At 41.5% G+C, this 24,702-nt stretch overlaps 2 protein-coding genes across 11 annotated transcripts in view; one reads left to right on the forward strand and one right to left on the reverse strand.

Moving 5' to 3' along the window:
• Nucleotides 1–4,132, reverse strand: part of PPP1R12B (protein phosphatase 1 regulatory subunit 12B) — a 222,809-nt gene extending 218,677 nt beyond the window's left edge. For 4 of the 6 annotated variants that reach the window (XM_087424264.1, XM_087424263.1, XM_087424267.1 and 1 more), the window contains exon 1: nt 3,761–4,131. In XM_087424264.1, coding sequence (XP_087280390.1) covers nt 3,761–4,051 — 291 coding nt within the window. In that variant the 5' untranslated portion in view covers nt 4,052–4,131. The other 2 variants (XM_087424265.1, XM_014794118.2) reach the window with 2 other exon arrangements.
• A 4,242-nt stretch (nt 4,133–8,374) lies between these two features.
• On the forward strand, nt 8,375–23,891 carry UBE2T (ubiquitin conjugating enzyme E2 T). Of its 5 annotated transcripts, none has more exons than XM_087424273.1 (7): nt 8,375–8,467; nt 20,099–20,274; nt 20,853–20,922; nt 22,019–22,124; nt 22,239–22,337; nt 22,478–22,561; nt 23,496–23,891. In XM_087424273.1, exons 2-7 carry the CDS (start codon nt 20,166–20,168, stop codon nt 23,619–23,621), a joined length of 594 nt encoding a protein of 197 aa, XP_087280399.1. In that variant the 5' UTR covers nt 8,375–8,467; nt 20,099–20,165; the 3' UTR covers nt 23,622–23,891. The 5 variants fall into 5 exon arrangements, with proteins under 5 accessions (XP_087280399.1, XP_087280398.1, XP_014649642.1 ...); XM_087424272.1 differs by lacking the exon at nt 8,375–8,467 and adding an exon at nt 8,474–8,818; XM_014794156.2 differs by lacking the exon at nt 8,375–8,467 and adding an exon at nt 8,474–8,710.
• The last annotated feature ends 811 nt before the right edge of the window (nt 23,892–24,702 follow it).

Below are 24,702 nucleotides of genomic sequence, written 5' to 3' on the forward strand. Positions count from 1 at the left end.
TACAGGTCAGATTGAGGCAGCTCTAGAATGACAGAGGCTACTAGGAGTAGAATTCCAGTCTGGGGTGACCCTGAGGGTCCACACTTGGACTCTGAAACCATTAGAAAAGGAATCTGAATTTCTGCATCAAGTACAGAATCATTCTAGTCTCCGAGGCCTCCCTCCAAATGAAGACTGTGCAGACTGGTCTAGAGACAAGACCTACGTGGACTGACATCAGCATCCTCCACCACACACAGCACAGATGTAAGTGCCAATACACTACATTCTGAAGGAATAAGCAGGCATTTTAACAAATTCCAGAAAATCTTCTTTCCCAAAGGAAGCTCTTGCCTCTTACAGCAGACCAGTAATTTGGTAGATACAATTTTGAGAGCATGTATCTAGACCTAGACAGCCCTAGTGATCCAGGAGTTAAGATCCAGCCCTCTCACTGCTGCAGCCTGGGTTCATTTCCCCATCAGGGAACCAACCCCCTATCTGTCAGCTGTCATACTGTGGTGGCTGTGTGTCGCTGTGATGTGGAAAGCTATGCCACTGGGATTTCAAATACCAAGAGAGTCACCCATGGTGCACAGGTTTCAGCAGAACTTCCAGACTAAGAGAGACTAGGAAGAAGGACCTGGCTACCCACTCCCAAAAAGACTGGCCATGAAAACTCTATAAACAGCAGAGGAGCACTGCCTGATATGGCACCAGAAGGTGAGAGGATGGTGCAAAAAGACGGGGCAGGGTTCCCCTCTGCTGTACACAGAATGGATCACTAGGAGTTGGAATCGACTCCATGACACTAACAACGACAACATCTACACCTACAGCACCCAAGCTCATAATGCTAAGGATACCAAGATAGGTGCTAATAATCAACCTTGCAAAATAAATAAATAAATGAATAAAAATAAAAGAAATTTTAAGAAGTACCAGCCCACACTGAATTATTAACTCACGCTTTATACCCTATAACGTATATACATAAATAAGACGGGAATTCTTCTATGAGCAAACAAGTGCTTTTGGATTAACACTTTGTCACTGAAGACTCTAGGACACTCAGGGCACACACGCCAAATTTTAATTTACTTGCCCACATTTAGTCAGTCTGCATCAGTTTCCCAGGCTTTCATCAGAGTAGGTCTAACCTTTGAGATACTTCCTATCCCAGTCTATTTCAAGTATTATTAACAGGCCCCCTGGAGCTTGTTATCTTTGACTCAAGCACCTCGTGGCCTAAGCAAAGGCTGCCAAGAAAGAAAGGTCCCTAAGTCAAAAGTAGCATCAAGGCACCACAACCTGAAGTGCAAATCATCTACTGTGACCTTGTGGGAGGAGGAGAAAAATCGTCCCCCAATATCATCTGGGGGTTTCTTCCAACATGCCAAAATGATAACCCACAGTTGGTCAAGGGGCCGTGGCCAAAACAAGAGAAAGGAAGCAATTATCCTGATAATTCATATTATGCTTATATAACAGATGGCTATTTTAACTAAATAATTCAGATAACTGTACGACTCTCCATTTCACAAAAGGACAATCAGTCATAAAGTATGTTCTTCAGCTACTGGCAGCTCCAGTCTCATGTTTTGAAAATAATCTTTTATGTACCTTAAGAGTTCTTCAGACTATGGAGAAACATATTGTAACTCTGCAGAAACTGACTTGTAAAAGAGTTCCCGAGCCAATAAAGGCCCCTTGTCTTGATTCAAACAAAGAGATGGTTTCTCAACAGAAGGTTGTTTGACCCGAAATCTTCCAGCAGCTTAATCTTTAGCTTTGTCTAGTACTGAGTATACCTATTCAGTTCAACTCACTGCCAGCCCTGTAAACAGGGAGAAATGCCTACATTGCATTTGCAGGTGTTAAAAAAAAAAGTCCAGAGCTGACATCTCCTTCCTCCTATTTCAAGAGATTACTGAATGTGAAGATCATATTAACTGAGAGAAGTTGCACTTCACAATCGGGGGTGGTAGTTAAGAGAGAAGGAAAGGCACCAAGGAGGTCAGTCTCAGGAGAAGGGATCAGAAAAGTGGTTACCTGGTATGGGAAGGAGCTCTACCAAGAGTGACCTCAAAGTAGGTGCTTTTCTCAGGGTGTTATTAAAATGTGTACGGCTAGCAGAGTCACCTTAAAAAAAAAACAGGGCTACTGAGTTACACTAAAAACTCTGTGCTTTGATAGAACAGTGAGTGATTCAATAAAGGTACACATGAACTAGAAAGCTGGGTTCTAGTTCTCTATCCTTTATGAACCCATGAAATGGTTTCTTCCAGAATACAGATCTCAAACTCCTTAACATCCCAAATACATTTAAAAAATAAAAGTTCATGAGGCAGGACTGGTGGCTCAAGCAGTTAAGTACGCGCGCTCTGCTGCGGCGGCCCGGGGTTCGCCAGTTCAGATCCCAGGCGCGCACCGACGCACCGCTTGGCAAGCCATGCTGTGGCGGCATCCCATACAAAGTGGAGGAAGATGGGTACGGATGTTAGCCCAGGGCCAGTCTTCCTCAGCAAAAAAAGAGGACTGGCAGATGTTAGCACAGGACTGATCTTCCTCACACACACACAAAAATAAATAAAAATTCACCTTGTCAGAGTTCAGAAATTTAGAATAATGAATGTAGCCCTCCTAGCATCTATCTTATTTATATTTAGCTCCTTATCAGGTAGGATATAAAGCTCTGGAATTTAAATCCGAAAAATTCATGCCTAGGGGCAACTTCTCTCCTTTCTAATCTTGTAAAAGTAACAATTTTCTGAGCTTCAGATTACTCATCTGTTAAATGAGAATAACACTACCTGCCACACCTACTTCAAAAGATCACTGCTGAGATGCATATAAAATAATTTTTAAACAGCAACAGACTATATGAATGTTGGCTAATACATTCAGGGAAGTGGTATGACACAAAACTGAATTATTATTTAGAAGTAGATTCTCATGCCAACACATTTACTGCATGGAGAGTAGAAGAAAAAGAGGGAAGATTAAGAGGGGGTGCCTGGCTCTCATCTCACGAAAATAAGTGACAAAGTTCCATTTGGGGAGGAAGGGTGGAGCCAGCTATGACAGTCAGTATATATAGAATATTGTTGTATAAGATGAGAGAAGTAAAGGTGTTATTACCAAGCAGAAAACTGTCAAGTTATCCACAATCCACACACTATAGCTGTATATAGGGCATGCGATTTCTACAGAAGGGTATTCCGTAATATCAAACGCAAGTGATTCGGATGGCTGGTTCTCCATAGGAAGCTCTAAGGAACACTGCGAGGAAGAAAATAAGGGGGTGTCCCAGGAGCTACAGCCTGCAGGAGACACAAACTGTTTCTGAATCACGACAAATCTGCAAAACAAGAGGTGCCGTTTCAGATCTGCTTGCCTTGACTTCACACAGGGGTTTACTCTTTCAGGGATCTAAGATACTCTATAATAGGGCCGCACAAGCAGAACACTGAACTTTCAGAAAGGCCACCGGACAGACGACAGACGACACTGACCGTACCTACGAGTGACACGGTGTCAGGCACACCGACTGGCAGAAGTGAGGATGACTTACGTGCAGGGGACACCGGGGACCCAACCACCGGTAACCATGGAAACCCAAGCAGGCGGAGGGAAATACAAACCCTGCCCGGGCAGCGGGTGATACGTCCCTCGGTGGGGACCATGAGGTTGGGAAAGCGCTGACCCGGGGGTAGCCGGCCGGAGTGACACCGCGGCCCGAGGGACCCTCCCCGGCGGCCGGACCGCGGGACCGGGTTACCTGGTGCAGGGCAGTCAGGCCGTCCACGTTGACCGTATTCACGTCCGCGCCCCGCGCCAGGAGCCTCCTCACCTCGTCCGTGTCCCCGCTGGAGCACGCGGCCAGGAACACGGCCCCGTCCTCGAAACGCACCCGCGGGCTCCCGCGCCGCGAGGCCGGCCGCCGCCCGGCGCCCCGGGGCTCGGCGGGCTCCTGCTCCGTGGGCGAGCCCCGCCAGCGCCGCAGCTGCTCGGCCCGCCGCGCCCGCGCCGACTCGGCCCGCTTCCCGCCCAGGTGCTCCAGCTCCGCCATGGCTCCGGCCCGCCGCCGCCCTCCCGCCCCACGCCGCGGGGGCGGCTCCAGTCGCCGTGTTGCCCCTCGGAGAGCCTCAGCCGGGAGCAGAAGCCGGAAACGCAAGCGCCGCCATCTTTACTTCTCCCGCCCGGCCCCGCCCGCGCTCTTCGGCGTTCACACGCATGCGCGGCCGCGCATGGGACCTCGCGGGACTCGTAGTGAGAGCCTCCGCGGCCTTCGGGACTACGAGTCCCGGGATGCAGCGGGGCGGGGGCGTGCCGGCCAGTCTCCCGGACCAGGGCCAGCCTCCCTGGACGTTTAGGAGTCGTCGTTTATTCTTGTTGACACCCACTCATCTTGGCTCCCTAATGGTCACATCGGTCCTTTGAAGTGGAAAAGGAGCAGTAATTATCCCTATTTTCATAAAGCACCTGAAAGACTCAAATCCATGTCCTGGTTTTAAATCTACAGTTTTATTCACATCATCACATATAATCTATTAACGTGTATTGTTAAAGTAAACGTAAATGTGCGTGATGAGGAAGAGCATGCACACACACACAGTGTTACATATACTACATAAATTCGTTCAACGTGACACTTATAGTCAAGGCCCCGAAAAGATCCTGCAAAGGATGCGTCCAGGTATAGTGGAAAGAGCATAAATTTGAATTCAAATTGAATTCACATCCCTAGACAAGTGACTTGACTTCTCCGAACCTGTTTCCTTATTTATAAAATGGGAATAATAATACCTCACAGGGTAGTCGTGTGGATCAAATAAGATAACACTGTATACGCGAAGATACCTAGTACTATCCCAGCATATATCAGCTCACAATAAATATTAATTTCCTTTCATCCTCCCTCCTCCTCCTCTACCCTTTCCATGGATCTTCAATTCTTAGGAGACAGAATGGATGTCTTGTCATCCATGATTTTTTTTTCCCCAAAGCTACAAAAAGATACCACGCAGCATCCTAAACTCCTAAGGCAGCAAGTAGGACATTTTCATATGCACCATGAACTTGGTTATAAAACCTGTCAGATCGATCTAATAACTATACCCCCAAGGGCCTTAGCCCTGGAGAAAATATAATTGTGTTATCTATAATGAAAGAGAACATGTACAATTATTAGGTTCTTTAAATTTTTCTGCATGTTTGACATTTTTCATTAAAAAATATTGCAAAAATGATTAGGTCACTGTAAAGAGAAACTTTATTATATTCTATCATGTGAACATTTGCCTGTGCTTCAATTTCCCGAGAAGAACTGAGAACCAAATGAAAAGCGACATATAAATGCAAAATATTATGTTTAATAATATTGTGCCTATCCACAATATGCTTAATTAGGTATTCTTAAATACTTTATAAATACTAATTTAGTCTTACAGCATCTTTATGAACTGTGAATAACAATGTGCATAAAAATAATCAAGGTGTAATAATGTATACTTTATATAGCCTTGTTTTCCTTGTGACGTCCACTAATTTAGAGTCACCAAGAACTTATCATGCCTCATCATTTATTGCAATTAAAAATTCTGTATGCGTTTTACTTTAGAACTTGTTGACATGGAACCCCTTCTTATTCCAACCCAGCCTCTTGCTGATAATGCAAATTGCCCACAAACTCTAAAACAGAACTCTCCCTACAGGATAAAAGAAACATTGATATTAAATCAAATAGGAAACAATACCCAGCTAGAAGCCTAACTCTCTTCAAGAGACATTATAAGCTTAACTCTGCCAATCTGGCAAGGAAGCCAAAAAGTGAGAGGGGGCAAGGTTTCAGAATAAAGCATATTGCTGAAATCTCAGGAAGCACATCTCTGACAGACAGCAAGCCATGTGCACCATTTTAATATTGTGCTCCTGGTACACAACAGCTGCTCAAAAAAAGTATGTATCATTGAACTGTATATTTTACTGACATACGGGTTTTCTAATAAGGATTTTTAAACTGGAGTAAAATTTTCAGGAATCAACAATGTTACATTTCTTTTGGCTGTATTCTTTTTGCATTCAGAATCAGGAAGGAAGAACTATCTGGTTCCAGGAGTATAAATAAGCTAAAATTGACTAAGTCCAAGTTAAATCCTTACTTTCCCAAGAGGTGTGAACTTAAATTTCAACAGGAAGAAATTCAGTTTCAGGAAGAACTTCCTTACTAAATTTATTTTAGTTGCTTTTTTTCCTGAGGTAGTTAAGCGTGTAATACCCTCTTTGTAGATTTTAAAGTAAAATATAAGTAGCTAAGATCCTTGGATAATTTAAGTGCATACCTACCTGGAAGAAGAGAAATATATCTTTCAGCTATGTGATTACAGAAAGCAGTAATTAATTATTATAATCTAATTAATTTAACCGGCTTAGACAAAAAAAAATTATGCCAAAAAAATACAACAAAATTAATCTACATATAATGGCTTGAAGTTTTTTAAAATTAAAATCACGTAAGTTTTTCCTGACACATCTTCCCCCAATCAGGGCTCTCTGAGAATAAACTTATACAATCAACTTATTAAACAAACATGATAGTTTAGATTTCCTAAACAAATACTCTAAAGAAAATGTATTTTGTATTCAAGTGAGTAAATCCTGACAAATAATCCTGTGCATAAATAAGACACAATTTTTGTTCTTTTAAATGTACTAAGTGAGCCGGCTATGATGCATATAAATTTTGGTATAAACTGAAGAACTTTTATTAAATAACAATTCTCCACACATGCTCTTAAAAAAATAAATTACAATATTAGAATACTCCATTTTTAAAAGCAATGACAGCTGTACACAGTTTATGGAAAGCGTTCGGCCTGGCCTCTATTTCCACCAGTTAATATACCTCCCTCTGGTGGACAAATGGAAACTGTATATTTAGCCCATAAAGTACTTTTTATTTTTTCTTTTATCTAATCCTTTCATTTTGGTTGTCAAAACTACAGGTATTTGCTTGTTTTACAGGCCATCTCTCATTTCCACCAGACTCAATACAGTTCCTGCTTTTTCTAAGACACATTTCTAAGACTCTTCTCAGAGATCCACCCAAGAAAGTAATCAATTTCAGTTCTGAAGACAGAACTGTAATTGAGACACAACTGAGATAGGAAGAAAATAAAAGAAGACATTGAAGGGATTAAATCAGAAAGTATCAGCAGTGAAATAAGCAGCCAACTCCAGAATTATGACAGGAAACACTTCACTACAATGAGTAAATGCTGACCATAAATCAAAACCTCAACAGCTAACTGGAAACTGGGCTGGACAGTAACAGGATTCCTTACGCTTGTAATTCATAAGCTACTTGAGTTGGTTCATTCCTACAACCAATGTGAGGATCCCCAGGGTAGAATCATGGACAGAGTCCTGGTGCATATGTGGGTCTCTGGAGGAGAGAACACACCTTGCAGTGATCACGGGAAACCAGTTGCTACTCAACACCAATTTGGACTAAATGCAGAAATCACTGCAGTAGTTAAAATTATACTGGTTAGCACGTTTAGGAAAACTGGCCATTACTCCTATGCCAGCGCTGTTCCAAAGCCACACAATGAGCCGAAAGCAGTGAGATGAGCTTGCTGTGGTTTTTTCCACCCACAGCATTCAAAGTTAGTGAAGGCTAGTCAAGTTCCTGCCATGTCCTCTAGATTCAAGTCAGGTCATGCAGCATTCGCCTCTGGCAGAGGAACCTTCGAGAAGTCAAGGCTGGCTCAGCTATGACCAGGTACTTTCTTGGTCAGGTAGGACCACACTTTTAGAGTTAGAAAAGGCTTAAAAGTCATCTCTTCCAAACGCCACCCAATGCAAGCATCCCTTCTGCGCCATCCCTAACCAACTCCCAGTGAGGAAAGACTTCACTATCTCCCAGGTTTACCTGTTCTGTTCTTCAGATTTGTAATCGCTAGAATGCTTTATTGAGCTAAATTTTGTATCGCTTTAATATTCACCCCTTGGTCTTAGACGTGTCCTCTGAAGCAGTAAAATCTTCCAGGTGAAAAATACTTAAACGAAGAGAAGTACCACGTACGCCCTTCCCCAGATCAAGTATCTCCGTTTCATTTCACTATTCCTTCTTTGAGGTGATTTCCAGCTCCTTCTCTGCTCTGACAAGCACTGCCGACCGCGTAACCGAAACGTGGAGCAGTACTGGCCACCCAAGGCGGTGCAGCCGGGCAGTGCCGGGAGGCGTCTCTGTGTGGCAACGTGTGCAGGGCGGACGGCGCCAGCGCGCGCTCCAATTTGAAAGCTGCGTGAGCGGAGGCCGGCTCAGAGCGCTGGCCAATAGGAGGCTGCGCTCCTCCCCGGCCCCGCTGCGGGCCAGTCGCAGTCTCGCAGGCGGGAGGCGGGGGCGACCCGACCGCCCGGGCTCGCGCAGGCGCGGTGGATGCCGGTTCACGCGCTGCTGCCTTGTGAGGGGAGCGCGCAGGTGAGGAAGGGGCTTCCCGGCGGAGGTCGCTGTGTCGGGAGAGGGAGCCCCAGTTCTGCCTGACGAGGAGGTGTCCTCCTTCCGGAAGGGAGCCCAAGAAGGCGGCTGTGGAGCGGAGGCTCGGACAGCACGTCCAGTCGTAGAGGCCAGCGCCCTGGAACCGCCCTCCTGCCCCGGCTGGAGCTCCTCCCAGGAGAGGACAGCGCGGGCGCTCGCGCGGGGCTGCGTGCGTGTACCTGCTTGGTGCGTGTGCGTGCGCGAGCTTCCTGCGCCGTCTGTTCCCCGACCCGTGTCTCGCTCGCTGTGGTTCAAACTTTCTTCAGTTACCGCAGGGCTGCGCGCGGGGGCGCCGTGAGTTTAAACACACAGCTTACAGAACGAGGACGTTCGTCCCGCCGATGCGGGCGGAGGGGGGCGACGGGGGTGGGGGCCGACGGGCCGGCGGGTGCGGGGGCGACGGGGGTGGGGGCCGGCGGGTGCGGGGGCGACGGGGGTGGGGCGGCCGGCGGTCCCGCGGGTGCGGGGGAGACGGGGGTGGGGCGGCCGGCGGTCCCGCGGGTGCGGGGGAGACGGGAGTCGGCGGGCCGGCGGGTGCGGGGTCAGGGGGGACGTTCGTCCCTTACGTGTGGGCGAGGAGGGGAGGTCTGTCCTGCTGGTGTGGGAGAGGAGGAGACGTTCACAGGCGTCAGGAAGAGGTCCGCGTGGCTGAAGACTATTTTGTGCGGAGTCCGTAGTGGATTTGAGCTAGACAGTACAGAACCTGTATACCGACAGAACAGGCAGTAGTTGATGAGGAGCGCCGTAGACCTCTTTGTGTGAATATAGTGAGACGGGTCTGGCTGCCTCCTTTAGAGAAATTGTCCTTTTTGTTCTCACCCTGTGCTATTTCCTTTACCATACGCTTCCACTGTTTTATATAAAGGTAGACCTTATTACTTGTGGATGCTTGTTTTATTGTCCTTGATTCTCTGTATTTGCTTCCTAAGAAAAAGTGGTAAGGATTTGTGTATACAAGATGAGGTTAAGTAGTGAATAACTTGCTCCAAGAAATGATGGTCTTAAAGGTGTGGTTAAGGAAATTTGACAGTAGTTTAAAGAATGATTTATAGGGGCTGGCCCGGTGGCTTAGCGGTCAAGTGCACGCGCTCCGCTGCTGGCAGCCCGGGTTCGGATCCCGGGCGTGCACCGACGCACCGCTTCTCCGGCCATGCTGAGGCCGCATCCCACATACAGCAACTAGAAGGATGTGCAGCTATGACATACAACTATCTGCTGGGGCTTTGGGGGAAAAAATAAATAAATAAAATCTTTTAAAAAAAAAAAAAAAAAAAAAAAAGAATGATTTATATGAAAGACGGTTGCAGTATAATTGATTGTGTTTAACATATTAGCTCACGTATAGTGTTAATTCTGCTTAAATATTTCTGAGAGACTGTTATTGTGGAGGAGCAGCATGCCTGGAGATTGGAAAAAGGAGAACCAAAGGACCATTTGGTCTTTCCAACGTGATTCAGGAGAGTGTCTTGACCCGATCAGTAGGCAAACTTAGTTTCTTCTGAACATATATCCCTGTGGTTGACAGAGGCACCAGTCTAAGTTATGAGTATCATAAATTACAACCATCAACTAACTACGATCTGTGGCAGTCAGGTAGTCTTCTGATTACAATGTTTCCCGAGTAGAAATAACTTAGGGAGAGAATATATAGAATTAAAATTTTTACTGTAGTTTTACAAATTAATGAATTTGCCTTTTAATTAATATTTAAGTCTTTGTGAGTGAGCTTGACATGAGTTAGTATATCTAAGCACTGTCGAATTTAGGTTTACTGCTGACTTGAATTTTTAGACTATAAAGTGAAGAACCAGACCCTGACATGCAGAGACTGTGTCAAGACTGTGTGTCCATGTAAGGCTTTGCTTGCGAAGTTGACCTGTTTTCATAACATCCCCACTTGATCTCTCACCATTTATTTGAAAATATTTATTAAGCCAGGCACAGAAGAAAAAAATAGGAAATTTACCCTCAAAGAGCTTTCGGTCTAATGGAAGAAGAGACAAGTTATTAATTAAATATATAGTATCATGGACCTTCGACATATAATAGGGGTCTATCTTGAGATCTATTTGAATTTTCAGATTTACTACAGCATTTATTTTCCCTCATAAAATACTGTAAAATATAATTTGGAAATTTAAGTGATTCAGATCCTTAATGATGCTATAAATGCAAGATTTGAAGTCATTTGTATAGTTATTAAAATAAACTTTAATAAAAATGGTAGCATTTATCTCTCAAAAAGCATTTACTATATGGATGAATAATTTGTGTACTGATGGGAGTACCCGATGTAGTAATTTCACACATCAGTTTTTTCTGTATTTACATTAAAGTATATGTGGTTTTACTCTGAGACTTAAGCATTAGAGAAATTCAGTGTTTCAATCTTTCATATATCCTAAACTTTTATTTTCTGATTAAGAACCCTCCTTTTCTTTAACTTTTCGCTTCATATTTCCATCTCTGTAGCATTGGTGATTAGCTTTTCACTCAATGATAATTTTTTTGTTTTTATTTATTTTTATTTATTTTTGTGTGTGTGTGAGGAACATCAGCCCTGAGCTAACATCCGATGCCAATCCTCCTCTTTTTTGCTGAGGAAGATTGGCCCTGGTTTAACTTCTGTGCCCATCTTCCTCTACTTGATATGGGACACTGCCACAGCATGGCTTGACAAGCGGTGCGCTGGTGCACGCCTGGGATCCAAACCTGGGAACCCTGGGCTGCCACTGGGCCGGCCCCAGTGATAATTTTTTTAATCAGCTTTGCTAAAATATAGCTGATGTATAGTAAGCTGCATATATGTAAGGTGTACAATTTGATAGGTTTTGACTTTAATATGCACTTGTGAAACCATTACCACAATCAAGACAGTGAACATATCCAACATTTCTGAAGTTTCCTCATGTCCCTTAGTAATCCCTTCTTCCCACCCCTTCCCTCACTCCCCCATCTGCAAGCAACCACTAATCTACTTTATATTACTGTAGACTAGTTTATGTTTTTTCGGTTTTATGTAAAGGGAACCAAATAGTATATACGCTTTTTGTCTGGCTGTTTTCACTCAGCATGATTATTCTGAGATTCATCTATATTGTTGTGTATATCAATAGTTCATTCCTTTTTAGTGTTCCATTTTATAGCTATGCCACCATTTATTTATCCATTCACCTGCTGGTAAACATTTAGGTTGTTTCCAGGTTTTTGTATCATCCTTATTGAGATAAAATTCACGTATCATACAGTTTACCTGTTACAGTGTACAATTCAGGAGTTTTTAGCATACTCAAAAGTTGTGCAACCATCCCTGCAATCCATTTTCATCACCCCCAAAAGAAGCATTGTGTCCATTAGCAGTCACTCCCCTCCCATTTTCCCCTAGTCCCTGACAACCACTAATCTATTTCCTGTATCTATGGATTTGCCTACTCTAGTCATTTCGTGTAAATGGAATCATACAGTATATGACCTATTATGACTGGCTTCTTTCACGTAGCGTAATGTTTTCAAGGTTCATCCATGTTATAGTATTAGCATGCGTCAGTATTTTGGTTCTTTTTTTTTTTTGTGTGTGAGGAAGATCAGCCCTGAGCCAACATCTGCCAATCCTCCTCCTTTTTTGCTGAGGAAGGCTGGCCCTGGGCTAACATCCCTCCACTTTATATGGCGGGCCGCCACAGCATGGCTTGCCAAGCAGTGCGTCGGTGCATGCCTGGGATCCGAACTGGCGAACCCCGGGCCGCAGCAGCAGCAGCAGCAACGGAGCGCATGCACTTAACTGCTTGCGCCACTGGGCCAGCCCCCAGTACTTCGGTTCTTTTTACTGCCAAATGATATTCCATTGTATGGACATAGCACATTTTGTTTATCCGTTCTTCAGTTGACGGACATTTGGGTTGTTTCTGTTTTTTGGCTTTAATGAAAAATGCTGTTGTGAACATTCGTTTACAGATTTTTGTGTGGACATATATTTTCAGTTCTCTTAAGTATATTCCTACGAACAGAATTGCAAGGTCATAAGGTACCTCTGTTAAACATTTTGAGGAACTGGCAGGCTCTTTTCCAAGGCACCTGCATCATTTTGCATTCCCATCAGTAACCTGTGAGGATTCCAGTTTGTCCACGTCCTTACCAACACTTAGATATTATCTTTTTGATTATAACTCCTAGTGGTTGTGAGGTTACATTACATTTCATTTTGGTTTTGCGTTCCATTTCCCTAGTGACTAATAATGTTGGGCATGTTTTCATGTGCTTATTGGTCATTTGTATATCTTCTTTGGAGAAATATCTATTCGGATCCTTTGTCCATTTTTTAATTGGGTTGTCTTTTTATTTTTGAGTTATTTTTGTATTCTGGAAACAAGTACCTTATCAGGTTTGTAAATATTTGTAAATGATCTGTAAATATTTTCTCCCCTTTTGTGTATTGTCTTCTCACTTTCTTCATGGTGTCCTTTGAAGCACAAAAGTTTTGAAGTTTGGTGAAATCCAGTTTATTTTTTCTTTTGTCTCTTGTGCTCTTCATGTCGTATATAAGAAGACCTTGCTCAGCACAAGGTCACAAAGATTTACTCTTATGTTTCCTTATTGTTCCATTTTATCTTCTTAATTTTTGCCAGATATAGAATTCTAACGGAAGTTTCTCTCTCCATACTTTGAAGATGTTGTTCCACGGTCTTCTGGCATGCATTGTTCCTGAGGAGACATCTGCTGCCTGTTCCTCTTTAAGTAATAGGTCTTATTTTTTTCTTGCTGCACTTAAGTTTTCTCTTTATCACTGATTTTCTGCAATTTAATTAGGATGGGTCATGGTGTTTTCTTCATGTTTCTTATGCTTGTGGTTCCTTGAGCATCATGAATCTGTAAGTTTATAGTTTTCATCACATTTGAGAACTTCTTGGCTGTTATTTCTTCAAATATTTTTTCTGCCCCCCCAACTCAAGTTATGTGTGTATTAGTCTGTTTAATGTTATCCTATAGCTCATTAATATTCTATTCTGTTCTTTTTTCCTTTTTTGGGACATACATACTTATACTAAAAATTTATTTATTTATTTTAAATTCAGATGTAACTGGACATCCTGTATTTTATCTGACAACCCTAGTCTAGACTCTTTTGGGACATGGGATTTGCAAGAGCAGCATAGGCTCCTGTTCTTATAGGTTTTGTGCTATCAGACAATTATCAAGATAGGTTTAATTTCCCAGAATTAGGATACTGGATAATTAGCAAGGGTGAGCTGATGTTACATCTTCAAGCTTTTATGCTAAAGCTCCTACAAGTGGTCTTAGAGAAATTGGGATTGTACTTGCTAGTTAAAAAAGCTCAGTTGAGGGGAAATGGAGAATTTAGAAGATGAAAATTAGGCACAGCCTGGCAGACAGGTTCAGGCAGATCCATACATTGTTTTCAAGGGAAAATAAGATATTATTTTTTCTATAATAATTTACTGTTAGCATTATTATAATATCATTGTAGAAAAAAAGTATAAAGAAGTTATTCATAGTCACACTGATCTAGAGATAACCATTAATTAATTTTTGAACAGAAAAGCCATTTCACTTTTTTTGAGTCTTATTTCTTTTGTCTGTATTAAACAGTTTGAATTAAATGATATCTAAATTCCCTTCAGTGCTAAACATGCATGGTGGATAAAACATACAATTCTTTTGGTGTATTTATGTAACCTTCGTGCCATTTTATCACTACCATTGAAGCCCTTGATTAAGGATTTTACAAAATATACAGTTTTATCTGATGTTCTTATATGTGGAATACTTAGAATGCCTGTTGCCCTTATTTACCCAGAATTGTTTTCTTACCACACATCATGTCTTTCAACCATTCTTGTTATATAGGTCCATTGCAAAAGTTAAATAATATAAAATAATATATAATTTAAGTCAGTAACTCATAGAAGGAGCTGGCAGACCCCTCGCCATATCCGATAAGTAAACTTTGGGTCTTTTAAATCTCCTTCACCTTGCTCAGGATGGCCAAGGATAGGAGGAGTCTTCTCTTTCATACTCTTTTGGCCTCTGGAGCACCCTCTTGACACTCCCATCCTTGTTGTGGTTCTCCTGGGCCACAGTTGAATGTTCTACTTCTAACCTAGTGAGATCTTTAACTCGTTAGTAACTGCTCTACAGCCTTAGTTTAAATACTCTGAAACCAGAGGTTTCGATGTCTCCACAGGCATTTGATGAGGGTCTGTTCATTCTTTGACAGTTTTTTACTCTTGTTTCATTTTGGATTGTATGTATTACTATGTCTTAAAATTCGTTAATCTTTTCTTCTACAGTGTCTAATCTGTTCTTAATCCCATACAGTATATTTTTAATCTCGGACATGGTAATTTTCATTTCTAGAAGTTTACTTTGCATCTTGTTTATATCTTCCAAGTTTCTTAACATGCTCATGCTCTTCACTACTTCTTGAACATGTGGAATATACTTATATCATTTTTAATATCCTTGTCTTCTTATCATTGTTCACCTATGTGTAATGTGTCTTTCTTCCTCTGACTGCTTTAAGATTTTCTTCTTTATCTTTGGTTTTTAACAGTTTAATTCTGACATGCCTAGGTGTGGTTTTCTTTGTATTTATCCTGCTTGGATATCACTGCTCTTTCTGGGTCTGTAGGTTGTTATTTCTTTTTTAATTATATTTGGAAATTTTTCACCCAGTACTTCTTAAACTTTGGCTATATAAAATAATAATAACAGTGCTTTGTTGGATTTAAAGAAAATGGTAGAATTAAATACAAAACCGTGTAAGTCAAAAGTCTAGGGTGTGATCAGAGTTCAATCATTCCAATGTCCTTGTATTGTTTGGGAGGAGGATAAAGGTACTGGTACCTTAGACTTTGATAAGTTAAATATGCACGTTAAAATCTATATGATAATTTGTCAAAGTAATACAAATATGGTTTATAACTTCCAAGCTAGTAGAGGGGGAAAATGGAATGAGAAAATAAATCAGCCCAAAAGAAGAGAAAAAGAAAATTAGAGGGGCCGGCCACGTGGCTTAGCAGTTCCGTGCGTGCGCTCCGCTACTGGTGGCCCGGGTTCGGATCACGGGTGCGCACCGACCCACTGCTTCTCTGGCCATGCTGAGGTGGCATCCCACGTACAGCAACTAGAAGGATGTGCATCTATGACATACAACTATCTCCTGGGGCTTGGGGGAAAAAAAGGAAGGGGATTGGCAATAGATGTTAGCTCAGGGCCAGTCTTCCTCAGCAAAAAAAAGAGGAAGATTGGCATGGATGTTAGCTCAGGGCTGATCTTCCTCACAAAAAAAAAAAAGAAAGAAAATTAGAAAAAGAAGGACAAGTGGAAAATACAAAATAAGATGTAGGAACAAATCTAAGTACATCAGTAATTATGATGTGGTAGGTTGTTTGCAAAGATGTCCATAATTCCTCCCAACTCTGTATGCCCCTCTGCAGTATGACTTTGCCAGCCCTGCCGTCAAAGGTGGAATAGAGATGACCCGCCCCAGTTTAGACCTCCTAGTCCAGTCAGCTGCCACTAGAGCCTCCAGATAACTGACACCACGTAAAGAACCCCAGGCAAGACCAACAGAAGGACTGTTAGCTGAGCCCAGCTCAAATTGCTGCCTACAGAGTTATGAACAGATAAAACAGTTGTTATTTTCTTTCACTAAGTTTTGTGTTTTACAGCAGTAGATAACTAGTATTGATAAATGTAAATATATTAAATATACCAGTTAAAAGATAAAGATTTGAAGACTGGGTTTTAAAAACCCAGCCATATACAAGAGGTACATCTAAAGCCTAAAGATACAGAAAGGTTGAAAATAAAAGAATGAAAAACAAAATCCCAAGCAAATACAAACCAGAAGAAAGCTGGGAGAGCTTTAATATGAAATACACTTTAAGGAAAAAGCATTAGTAGAGGAGAGAGTGTTCTCTAATAATGAAAAAAACTATAATTTGCTAGGAATATGTAACAATTCTAAACTTTTATGTATCTAACGGCCTAGCCTAAAATATATAAGGCAAAAATTGACGAAACTGCAAGGAGAAATTAGAGATTTCACATCAGAATGATCCATCTGTTAAACATCACTCTTAATAATTGATAAATCACCTAGGAGGAAGAAATCAGTAAGGATGCACAAGATTCGAACAACAACTGACAGGCTTTTCTAATGGGCACATATAGGACCCTGCCCCTAGTAACTTTGTGATAGACATTCTTTTTATGCACACATGGGGCATTTATGAAAATTGACTCGTATTTTGCAATAAAGCAGGACAAAAAATTACAAAAGATATCAAAAACGACATTCGAAATCAATAACATATAACTAGGAAGCCCTTGCATGTTTGAAAATTAAGAAACCTGTTCCTAAAGAAATCATGATGGAAATTAGAAAACATTGAGAATGGAAGAATAAATATTCTATACATCACAACTTTGGGGTGCAGTGGTACTTAGAAGGCAATGTCTCATATGTTTACAATTAAAAAGAAAAATGAAAAATTAAGCATACAACCTAAGTGAAAAAGGAAAAAAACTAAGAAAGTAGAAGGATGGAAAAGATAGCAAAAATAATTGAAATAGAAAATAAATTTCCAACAGTGAGGAACTGTAAAATAGTCTTTGCAAAAACTAGTAAAATGGACACATGCCTGGCAAGATTGATCAGAGAAAAAAATAGATGCAACAGATAAGCAATATTAGAAATGAAAATGAAAGCATAAGTACAGATGCTACACAGATTAAAAAGGTAACTATTAACAAATTTAAAACTGGATGAAATAGATAAATTTATGGAAAAACTTGCCAAAGTTGACTCAAGAATAAAGAGAAAACTTGAATAATACTCTAATATTTAAAGAAGTTAGATTTGTAGGTAAAAATCTCACATTGGAAACACTAGTACCAGATGGAGTTCTGCCAAGCATCGTGGGAACAAATCATCTCCCAGACTATTCCACAGTATGTAAAAAGAGACAGCATTCCCTAACACACTTTAGGAGGCTAGCATAACCTTGATACCTGACAAAGACAAAATTAGAATTATAGGCCAGTCTTAACCCATAAGCATAGTGTTAAAAGTTTTCCTTTTAAGGTTAGAAAAGGGGCAAGAATCCCAGCTATCAGCTCTTCTATTCAACATTGTACAGGAAGTTTTAGCCAGAATAGAAGGTGGGAAAAGGATTAGAAGGGAAGAAATAACTGATTATTTGGAGATGATATGACTGGCCACGCAGCATTACCATCCCTACCTCCACCGCCCAGATGAATTCATCATTAGCATTAAGATTTTGGTTAAAAATCAATTATATTTACACACACCAATAAGAAATAGGTAGAAAATAGAGTTTTAAAAAGGTAACAAAAATATAAAATACTTAGGAATAAATCTAACAAAAGTCAAGCCCTTATAGAGAAAATTATAAAACTATTGAAAAGCATCAAAAGAGACCTAAACATATCATGTTTGTAGATCATAGGACCCAATGTCATAAAGATGTCAGTTCTCAAATTGATCTGTAGTCAGTGTAAATACAATCCAGATCACAACAGGTTTCTATGTGTGTATGTATATATATATTTGTGGACTTTTTGTGTGTGTGTGTGTGAGGAGATGAGCCCTGAGCTAACATCTGCCAAACATCCTCTTTTTTTGCTGAGGAAGACTGGCTCTGGGCTAACATCAGTGCCGATCTTTCTCCAACTTATACGGGACGCCACCTCAGCATGGCTTGCCAAGCAGTGCGTCGGTGCGCGCCTGGGACCCGAACCTGCAAACCCCAGGCCGATGCAGCAGAGCACGTGCACTTAACTGCTTGCGCCACCGGGCCAGCCCCTGTGTCTGTGGACTTTTATGAGCTGATTCTAAAATTTATTTGGAAGAGCAGAGGACCAAGAGTAACCAAGACATTTCTGAAGAAAAAGAACAAGATGGAGGAACTCAACTTACCATTTATCACGTCTTATTAATTAGCTACAGTAATTAAAACAGTGGGATACTGGCTCAAGGATAATCAGTTGACCAATGGAACAAATTTGAGAATCCCAAAACATATCCACAGGTATGGAAATTTAATTTATGACAATATCGGCAGGGAAAGGATGGACTTTTCAATAAATAAGTCTAGGACAATTGGTTATTCATATGGGAAAACAAATGAAAATTGACCCCTAACTCATACTATACACAAAAATCAATTCCTGGTAGATTAAAGATTTAAATGGGAAAGCAAAATTATAATACTTTTAGAAGAATATGTAGGAAGATATCTTTAAGTTTGGGGGTAAGGAAAATTTTAATACACAAAAAGTATAAATGTAAAGGAAAAGATTTTAAAATTGATTACATTAATATTAAGAGTGTTTGTTCATCACAAGACACCAGGAGTAAAGTGGAAAGACAAGCCACAAACTGGGAGATGATATTTGTGCCTCATGTATGAAAAAGTTGTCCTTTGAGTAGTTGCTGGGAGAAGAACTAGAGCTGAGAAGGGTGTGAGTGGGTTTGTGTCTGGGGTTTGTTTTAGATGAGAGAGATTTTGAGCATATTTGTTGATGGGAAGAAGGAAAGGTTGGAAATACTAGAGGAAGATGAATTAGTCGATGGAGTGGGATCTTTGAAGAATTGGGAGGATTTATGGAATCCAAAATACATGGAGAGCACCTCAGACATTTAAGCTTTAGCTTATAAATACAATCATGTGCTGCATAATGACATTTTGGTCAACGATGGATCTCATACAACGGTGGTCCTGTAAGGTTAGCACCGTATAGACGAGGTGTGTAGTAGGCTGTACCATCTAGGTTTGTGTAAGTACATTCTGTGATGTTCATACAATGACAAAATCGCCTAACGACGCATTTCTCAGAATGTATCCCATCATTAAGTGATGCATAACTGTATCTCGGAGTGTTGACTGTCTCTGTATCATTCTCCTTGCTCTCCTCACAAAGCATACGTAGACTTCCACAGCTAATATTCGTCCAGTCCTTTTCTGTGCCAGGCATGCTGAGGATGCAGTGGCAAGCAAAATGAGAGCCAGGCTCTGCCTCGTGAGTTTATAATTTATCAGTGGAAACAGATTTACAACAAAGCAGGCTGGCCCCGTGGCGTAGCAGTTAAGTGCCCGTGCTCCGCTGCTGGCGGCCCAGGTCTGGATCCGGGCATGCACCAACACACCACTTGTCAGGCCATGCTGTGGCAGCATCCCACATAAAGTGGAGCAAGATGGGCATGGATGTTAGCTCAGGGCCAGTCTTCCTCAGCAAAAAGAGAAGGATTGGCATGGATGTTAGCTCAGGGCTGATCTTCCTCACACGCATACACAAAATTTTAAACATAGATTTTGTTGTTTGTAGGACTTTTTGCATTTTTTATACTTTATTTTTAAAATTTATTTGCTTGACTAGATAACAAGAAGGAAATGGAAAAAACGCAGACTCCTTTCTTAGAATAGGGATTAATACGAGGAATCTGCTTAACCTTCACTCAATTGTAGCCGTGTGCTACAACTCAGGTCACTATTGCTGACCATTTCCTGGTTGCCCCTTTCTCCCTAGTGAAACCCAGCAAGCTCTTCTTGGTGTGGAGCGGTGGACTGTGTGTGGTTCCTTTTACCTGAGGATCATGCAGAGAGCTTCACGTCTGAAGAGAGAGCTGAACCTGTTAGCCACAGAACCACCCCCAGGCATCTCGTGCTGGCAAGATAAGGACCAAATGGATGATCTGCGAGCTCGTAAGTATCACATCAAGCCTGTGATGAGTCATGACCCTACTGAAGGTTGTGCTTTTGAACATTTGTATGTTCTTGCAAAGCAGGGAACAGTCCCAAGGTCACAGTGCCCTACCATCCTCATTTGCCCTCATTTGTTTACATTTATGAAAGGTTGGCTTGACATTTCTTCTTGGGCCTTTTATTATACTTTCTGCTGATTTATAGCCAAGAGCTGAGCTTGGGCATCAGCTCTGAAACAGTGTTTAGACCAAAGATCACCATCTCAAATATCTGTGAGGCCAGAGAGGAAACAGAAATGACTAGAATACTGCAGCCAAACAAAACAGATCTGCAGCTGGTATCTGATCTGCCGCCAGCCTCTTCCAACTTCTGTTTCAGATCTTCTGTGTGCCCTTCACTGACACCATCAACTGTTAGGTAGAGTGGTGCATTGCATGAGGATTTGTTAAAGCCCTGAGAGAGAATTTTTGTCCTAGACTCAGCTTCTGTATTAGGACCACAGACCTCACGAGGTCCATGTGGTGTGGAAATTCAAATCATCCAATTCCCTTTTAACTTTTTCTTTTTTTTTTTTTAAGAAATATTAGGTGGGGCCAACACACCTTATGAAAAAGGTGTTTTCAAGCTGGAAGTTATCGTTCCTGAGAGGTTAGTGTGAATTAGGTTCTAAAGTCACAAGGTAAAGCACAGTTATTGGAAGACAGAGAGGTGTAGTAGAGTGTTAAATGTAGGCATTAAAGGACCCGAATTTTAATCCTTGTCTTATCATGACTTAATGTGACCTTAGGCAAGTTGTTATATCTCTCCGGAGTTCGGTTTCCTTCTCTAAAATTGAGCTAGATCATATTTAAGGCCCCTGCTTTTTTCATTGTGATAAAATATACATAAAATTGACCATTTAAACCATTTTAAGTATATGGTTCAGTGGCATTAAAGACATTCACATTGTTATGCAGCCATCTCTAGAATCTTTTCATCTTCCCAAACTGAAAATCCGTACCCATTAAACAGTAACTCCCCAACCCCCCTCCCCCAGCACCTGGTGACTACCATTCTGCTTTCTGTTGCTATGTTAAGTCCCCTTTTAATTCACGTCTCCTTTAAGGCTCTCACCGAGTGAGTGGTAGTTGTTGGAGTTCTGTGCAGAATGGGGAAGGAAAGAAATGAATGTCCAGCCATTGAAATGTAGACATCTATTCACCAGGTCAGATCCTGGCCACACTTGGTAAAGTCCTGAGTGAAGTAGCTTAATAATCATGTGGTGCATCAGTTCTGAAAATGGACTGGGGATTTTCCAAGGTTTGTGTTCCACAAGAGACATAATAGCCAAATGCAATGTATAGTTTTAATTGGATCCTGGTTTTAAAACCCATCTGTAAGAAAATTGGGGGGCCAGTTGAGGAAATCTGAATAGTAGGTGATATTGGGGAATAGTTTTGTCATTTTTTCACAGGTATACTGATAGTATTACAGGTATATGGGAGAAGGACCTTATTCTTAGGAGACACATGCTGAAGAATTTAGAGGGTGAGGCGGCGGCTTGATCAGGTGGTGGGTATATGAATGTTTTTGATACTGTTATTTCAGCTTTTCTATTGTTTGTAAAGTTTCGTAATAAAAATTTGGAGAGAGAAAAGGTTTGCCTCTCAAAGACTGGTTTCCTGACTAGATACCAGGAAGCTGTTTGTATGTATTAATCAGCAATGTTGCAGTGAAAATCCCCTTTTGTCCTGTGCTTTCACAGGTACCCATTTGAACCTCCTCAGATCCGATTTCTAACTCCAATCTATCATCCAAACATTGATTCTGCTGGAAGGATATGTCTCGATATTCTCAAACTGCCGCCCAAAGTGAGTGTTGGGTCAGGGGTTGACTACAGCACTCTGTGGTTCTCGTCTATAAAACCTGAATTCCAGTATCACGTTGTTGGTAAGACAAAAGCAGCTACCTGTCTGTCTGTGCAGGGAGCCTGGAGACCATCCCTCAACATTGCAACTGTGCTGACTTCCATTCAGCTGCTCATGTCAGAGCCCAACCCTGACGACCCGCTCATGGCTGACATAGTGAGTATCTGCACTTCTTCTGTGACACATCCTGCTTTCTCTCTGCCTCTGACTCTGTTCATGAGGACAGTGGTAGCAGCTGGAGCTCACCACTGCAAATCTGTTCTCTGTCCATTCACTTTTCTCTGATTTCATCCCAGTCCTCAGAATTTAAATATAATAAGCCAGTCTTCCTCAAGAATGCCAGGCAGTGGACAGAGAAGCATGCAAGACAGAAGCCGAAGGTATGATATTTGTACAGCTCTGATTTTGTGACTATTGTTAGTCCATGAGTGTGTATGTATAGATGCGTAATTGTTTACTAGATACTCTGGAATGGCTAGTTAATCTTTTTCTCCGTATTGCAACCTTCTAAATAATTATTCAGCAGAATAGCCTAGTAGCTCAGCCAACAGTAGACTTTTTCCTGACGGTTATCATCTGTTGACAGCAACTAGGGGGCAGGCAGCATTCACTTAATTTTTTTCATGTTCTTGGGGTAGTAGTATAGAGAGATGAAAGGTGACTCATTCTTTTTTCTAAGTTTTCTTTTTTAGTACTGAGAAGGGACAGTTGGCAGGAATCTGGAAGGAGTGAGAGGGGTAGAGGAGAGGGGAAAATTGACATTTCGTACAACACCCTTCATGGAAGAAAGGGGAAGGAAAAACTTGCCCAGTTTAAGTTGATAGGGTTTCCTCATTTAACAAAATACAAATTGCAGGAACATAGAGATTAACACATTCTGGTTCTTGCTGAGTTATAACATCTTTCAGACTGAGTTAAGTAGCAGTTATATGTTACTTGTGAAAAGAAATAAAAAATTAAAATACAGTCATGTGTCGCTTAACGACAGGGCCATCTTCTAAGAAATGCATCCTTAGGTGATTTCGTTGTTGTGTGAACATCGTATTTACACAAACCTAGATGGTGTAGTCTACTACACACCCAGGCTACATGGTATTAATCTTGTGGGACCACCTCATGTATGTGGTCTGTCATTGACCGGAATGTCGTTATACAGCATGTGACTGTACAAAAGACTGAGGAAGGTGCTTTTAGAGGGAATATATACAAGAGGCAACAAAGACGTGCTTGGAAATAACATGACAGAGCCTCATTGTTCTCCACCCTGGCGCTGCGTGAGCCTTGTTGTATTTTACCCTATCTGCTCCTTTTTAGGCTGATGAAGAAGAGATGCCTGATAATGCACCAGAGGCGGGTGGCTCAGAAGTTCCCAACACAGCCCAGAAGAGGAAAGCCACGCAGCTGGGAGGCATAGAGAAGAAATTCTGTCCTGATGTCTAGGATGTCTGTCCTGATGTTTAGGATGTCCTGATGTCTGTCCTGGTCCATCTTAGTTAATCTATTCTTTGCCAAGATGGGCTAATTTGCCTACCTTTCTTGAATGTTTTTCTTTGTATTTGATGACATTATCATTTTTGTATCCTATAAAACAGACCTTGTATATTTATGTATTCTGCTCTACATTGATTCTCTGAGGATTGTTTTATTTGGCTTCTACTACATATTTGGAAGCCTTTTAGACCTGAAAAATAAATAATCATCTAATTTTGAGTATGTGTTTATCCTGAATGTGTCTCTGGGAGCAGACTGACCAGAGAGCTATACAATAAGAATGTTAAAATATTTGGAATTGTTGTCTTTTATTTTGCCAAGTTGCCAACATCACTAGGGACACTGAATGTTTGACATAGGTGTAAGATAGCTGTTAGAGACAGTTCAGTTACCACCAGGCTTTCAGGGACTCCAGGTTTCCAGAAGTCCTGTCACAATGTGGGAATAAAGTAACGTGCCTTTGTTGGTTTTTTTGCAGCATTCACGTTTTGTGATTTACATAGCTGGTTGGAACTACTGGGGTACAACTTCATTTGTCCAACAAATAATTATTGCACACCTACTGTGTGGTGAGTATTGTGCTAGTGTTTTAGTATATAATGATGAGGAATCAGACATGGGATTAACCAAATAGACACATACGTTTAAATAGGGACTTTTACCATCCCTTTCTGTCCCTAGCTTCATTTCATGGCAAGTACTACTATGAACAACGGGGTGCCAAACTTGAATCCCCTACTCATGATTATAATACACTTGGACTTTATTATTCTTTAGATGCCAGAGAAAACAGATTTGAGCAGAAATCAGTTGAAGTGGAAAAGAGGTTGCCCCTGCTGAGGGAAAGACTTTGAGGAATGTAGACATTAGGACTGCCCATGAAGAGAAATAAAGACTGTAAAGTGCTGTCCACAGCCCAGCGTAGCAGTTCTATCCCAGGGCAGTGATTTTCTACCTGGGCTAAGCACCATGCGTGGAAAATGCATCTCTGAATCGGCAGTTTCCGTTCATCCACCTACGAAGTACCCTG

Source organism: Ceratotherium simum, chromosome 36 (genome assembly GCF_057802395.1).
Source record: "Ceratotherium simum simum isolate JZ-2026a chromosome 36, ASM5780239v1, whole genome shotgun sequence".
NCBI classification, from domain to species: domain Eukaryota; kingdom Metazoa; phylum Chordata; class Mammalia; order Perissodactyla; family Rhinocerotidae; genus Ceratotherium; species Ceratotherium simum.

Coding starts and splice junctions, on each gene's coding strand:
- UBE2T (XM_087424273.1), top strand. CDS start 20,166: ATGCAGAGAGCTTCACGTCTGAAGAGAGAGCTGAACCTGTTAGCCACA. Junction 20,923..22,018: donor GAAGTTATCGTTCCTGAGAG/GTTAGTGTGAAT, acceptor GTGCTTTCACAG/GTACCCATTTGAACCTCCTC. Junction 22,562..23,495: donor ATGCAAGACAGAAGCCGAAG/GTATGATATTTG, acceptor GCTCCTTTTTAG/GCTGATGAAGAAGAGATGCC.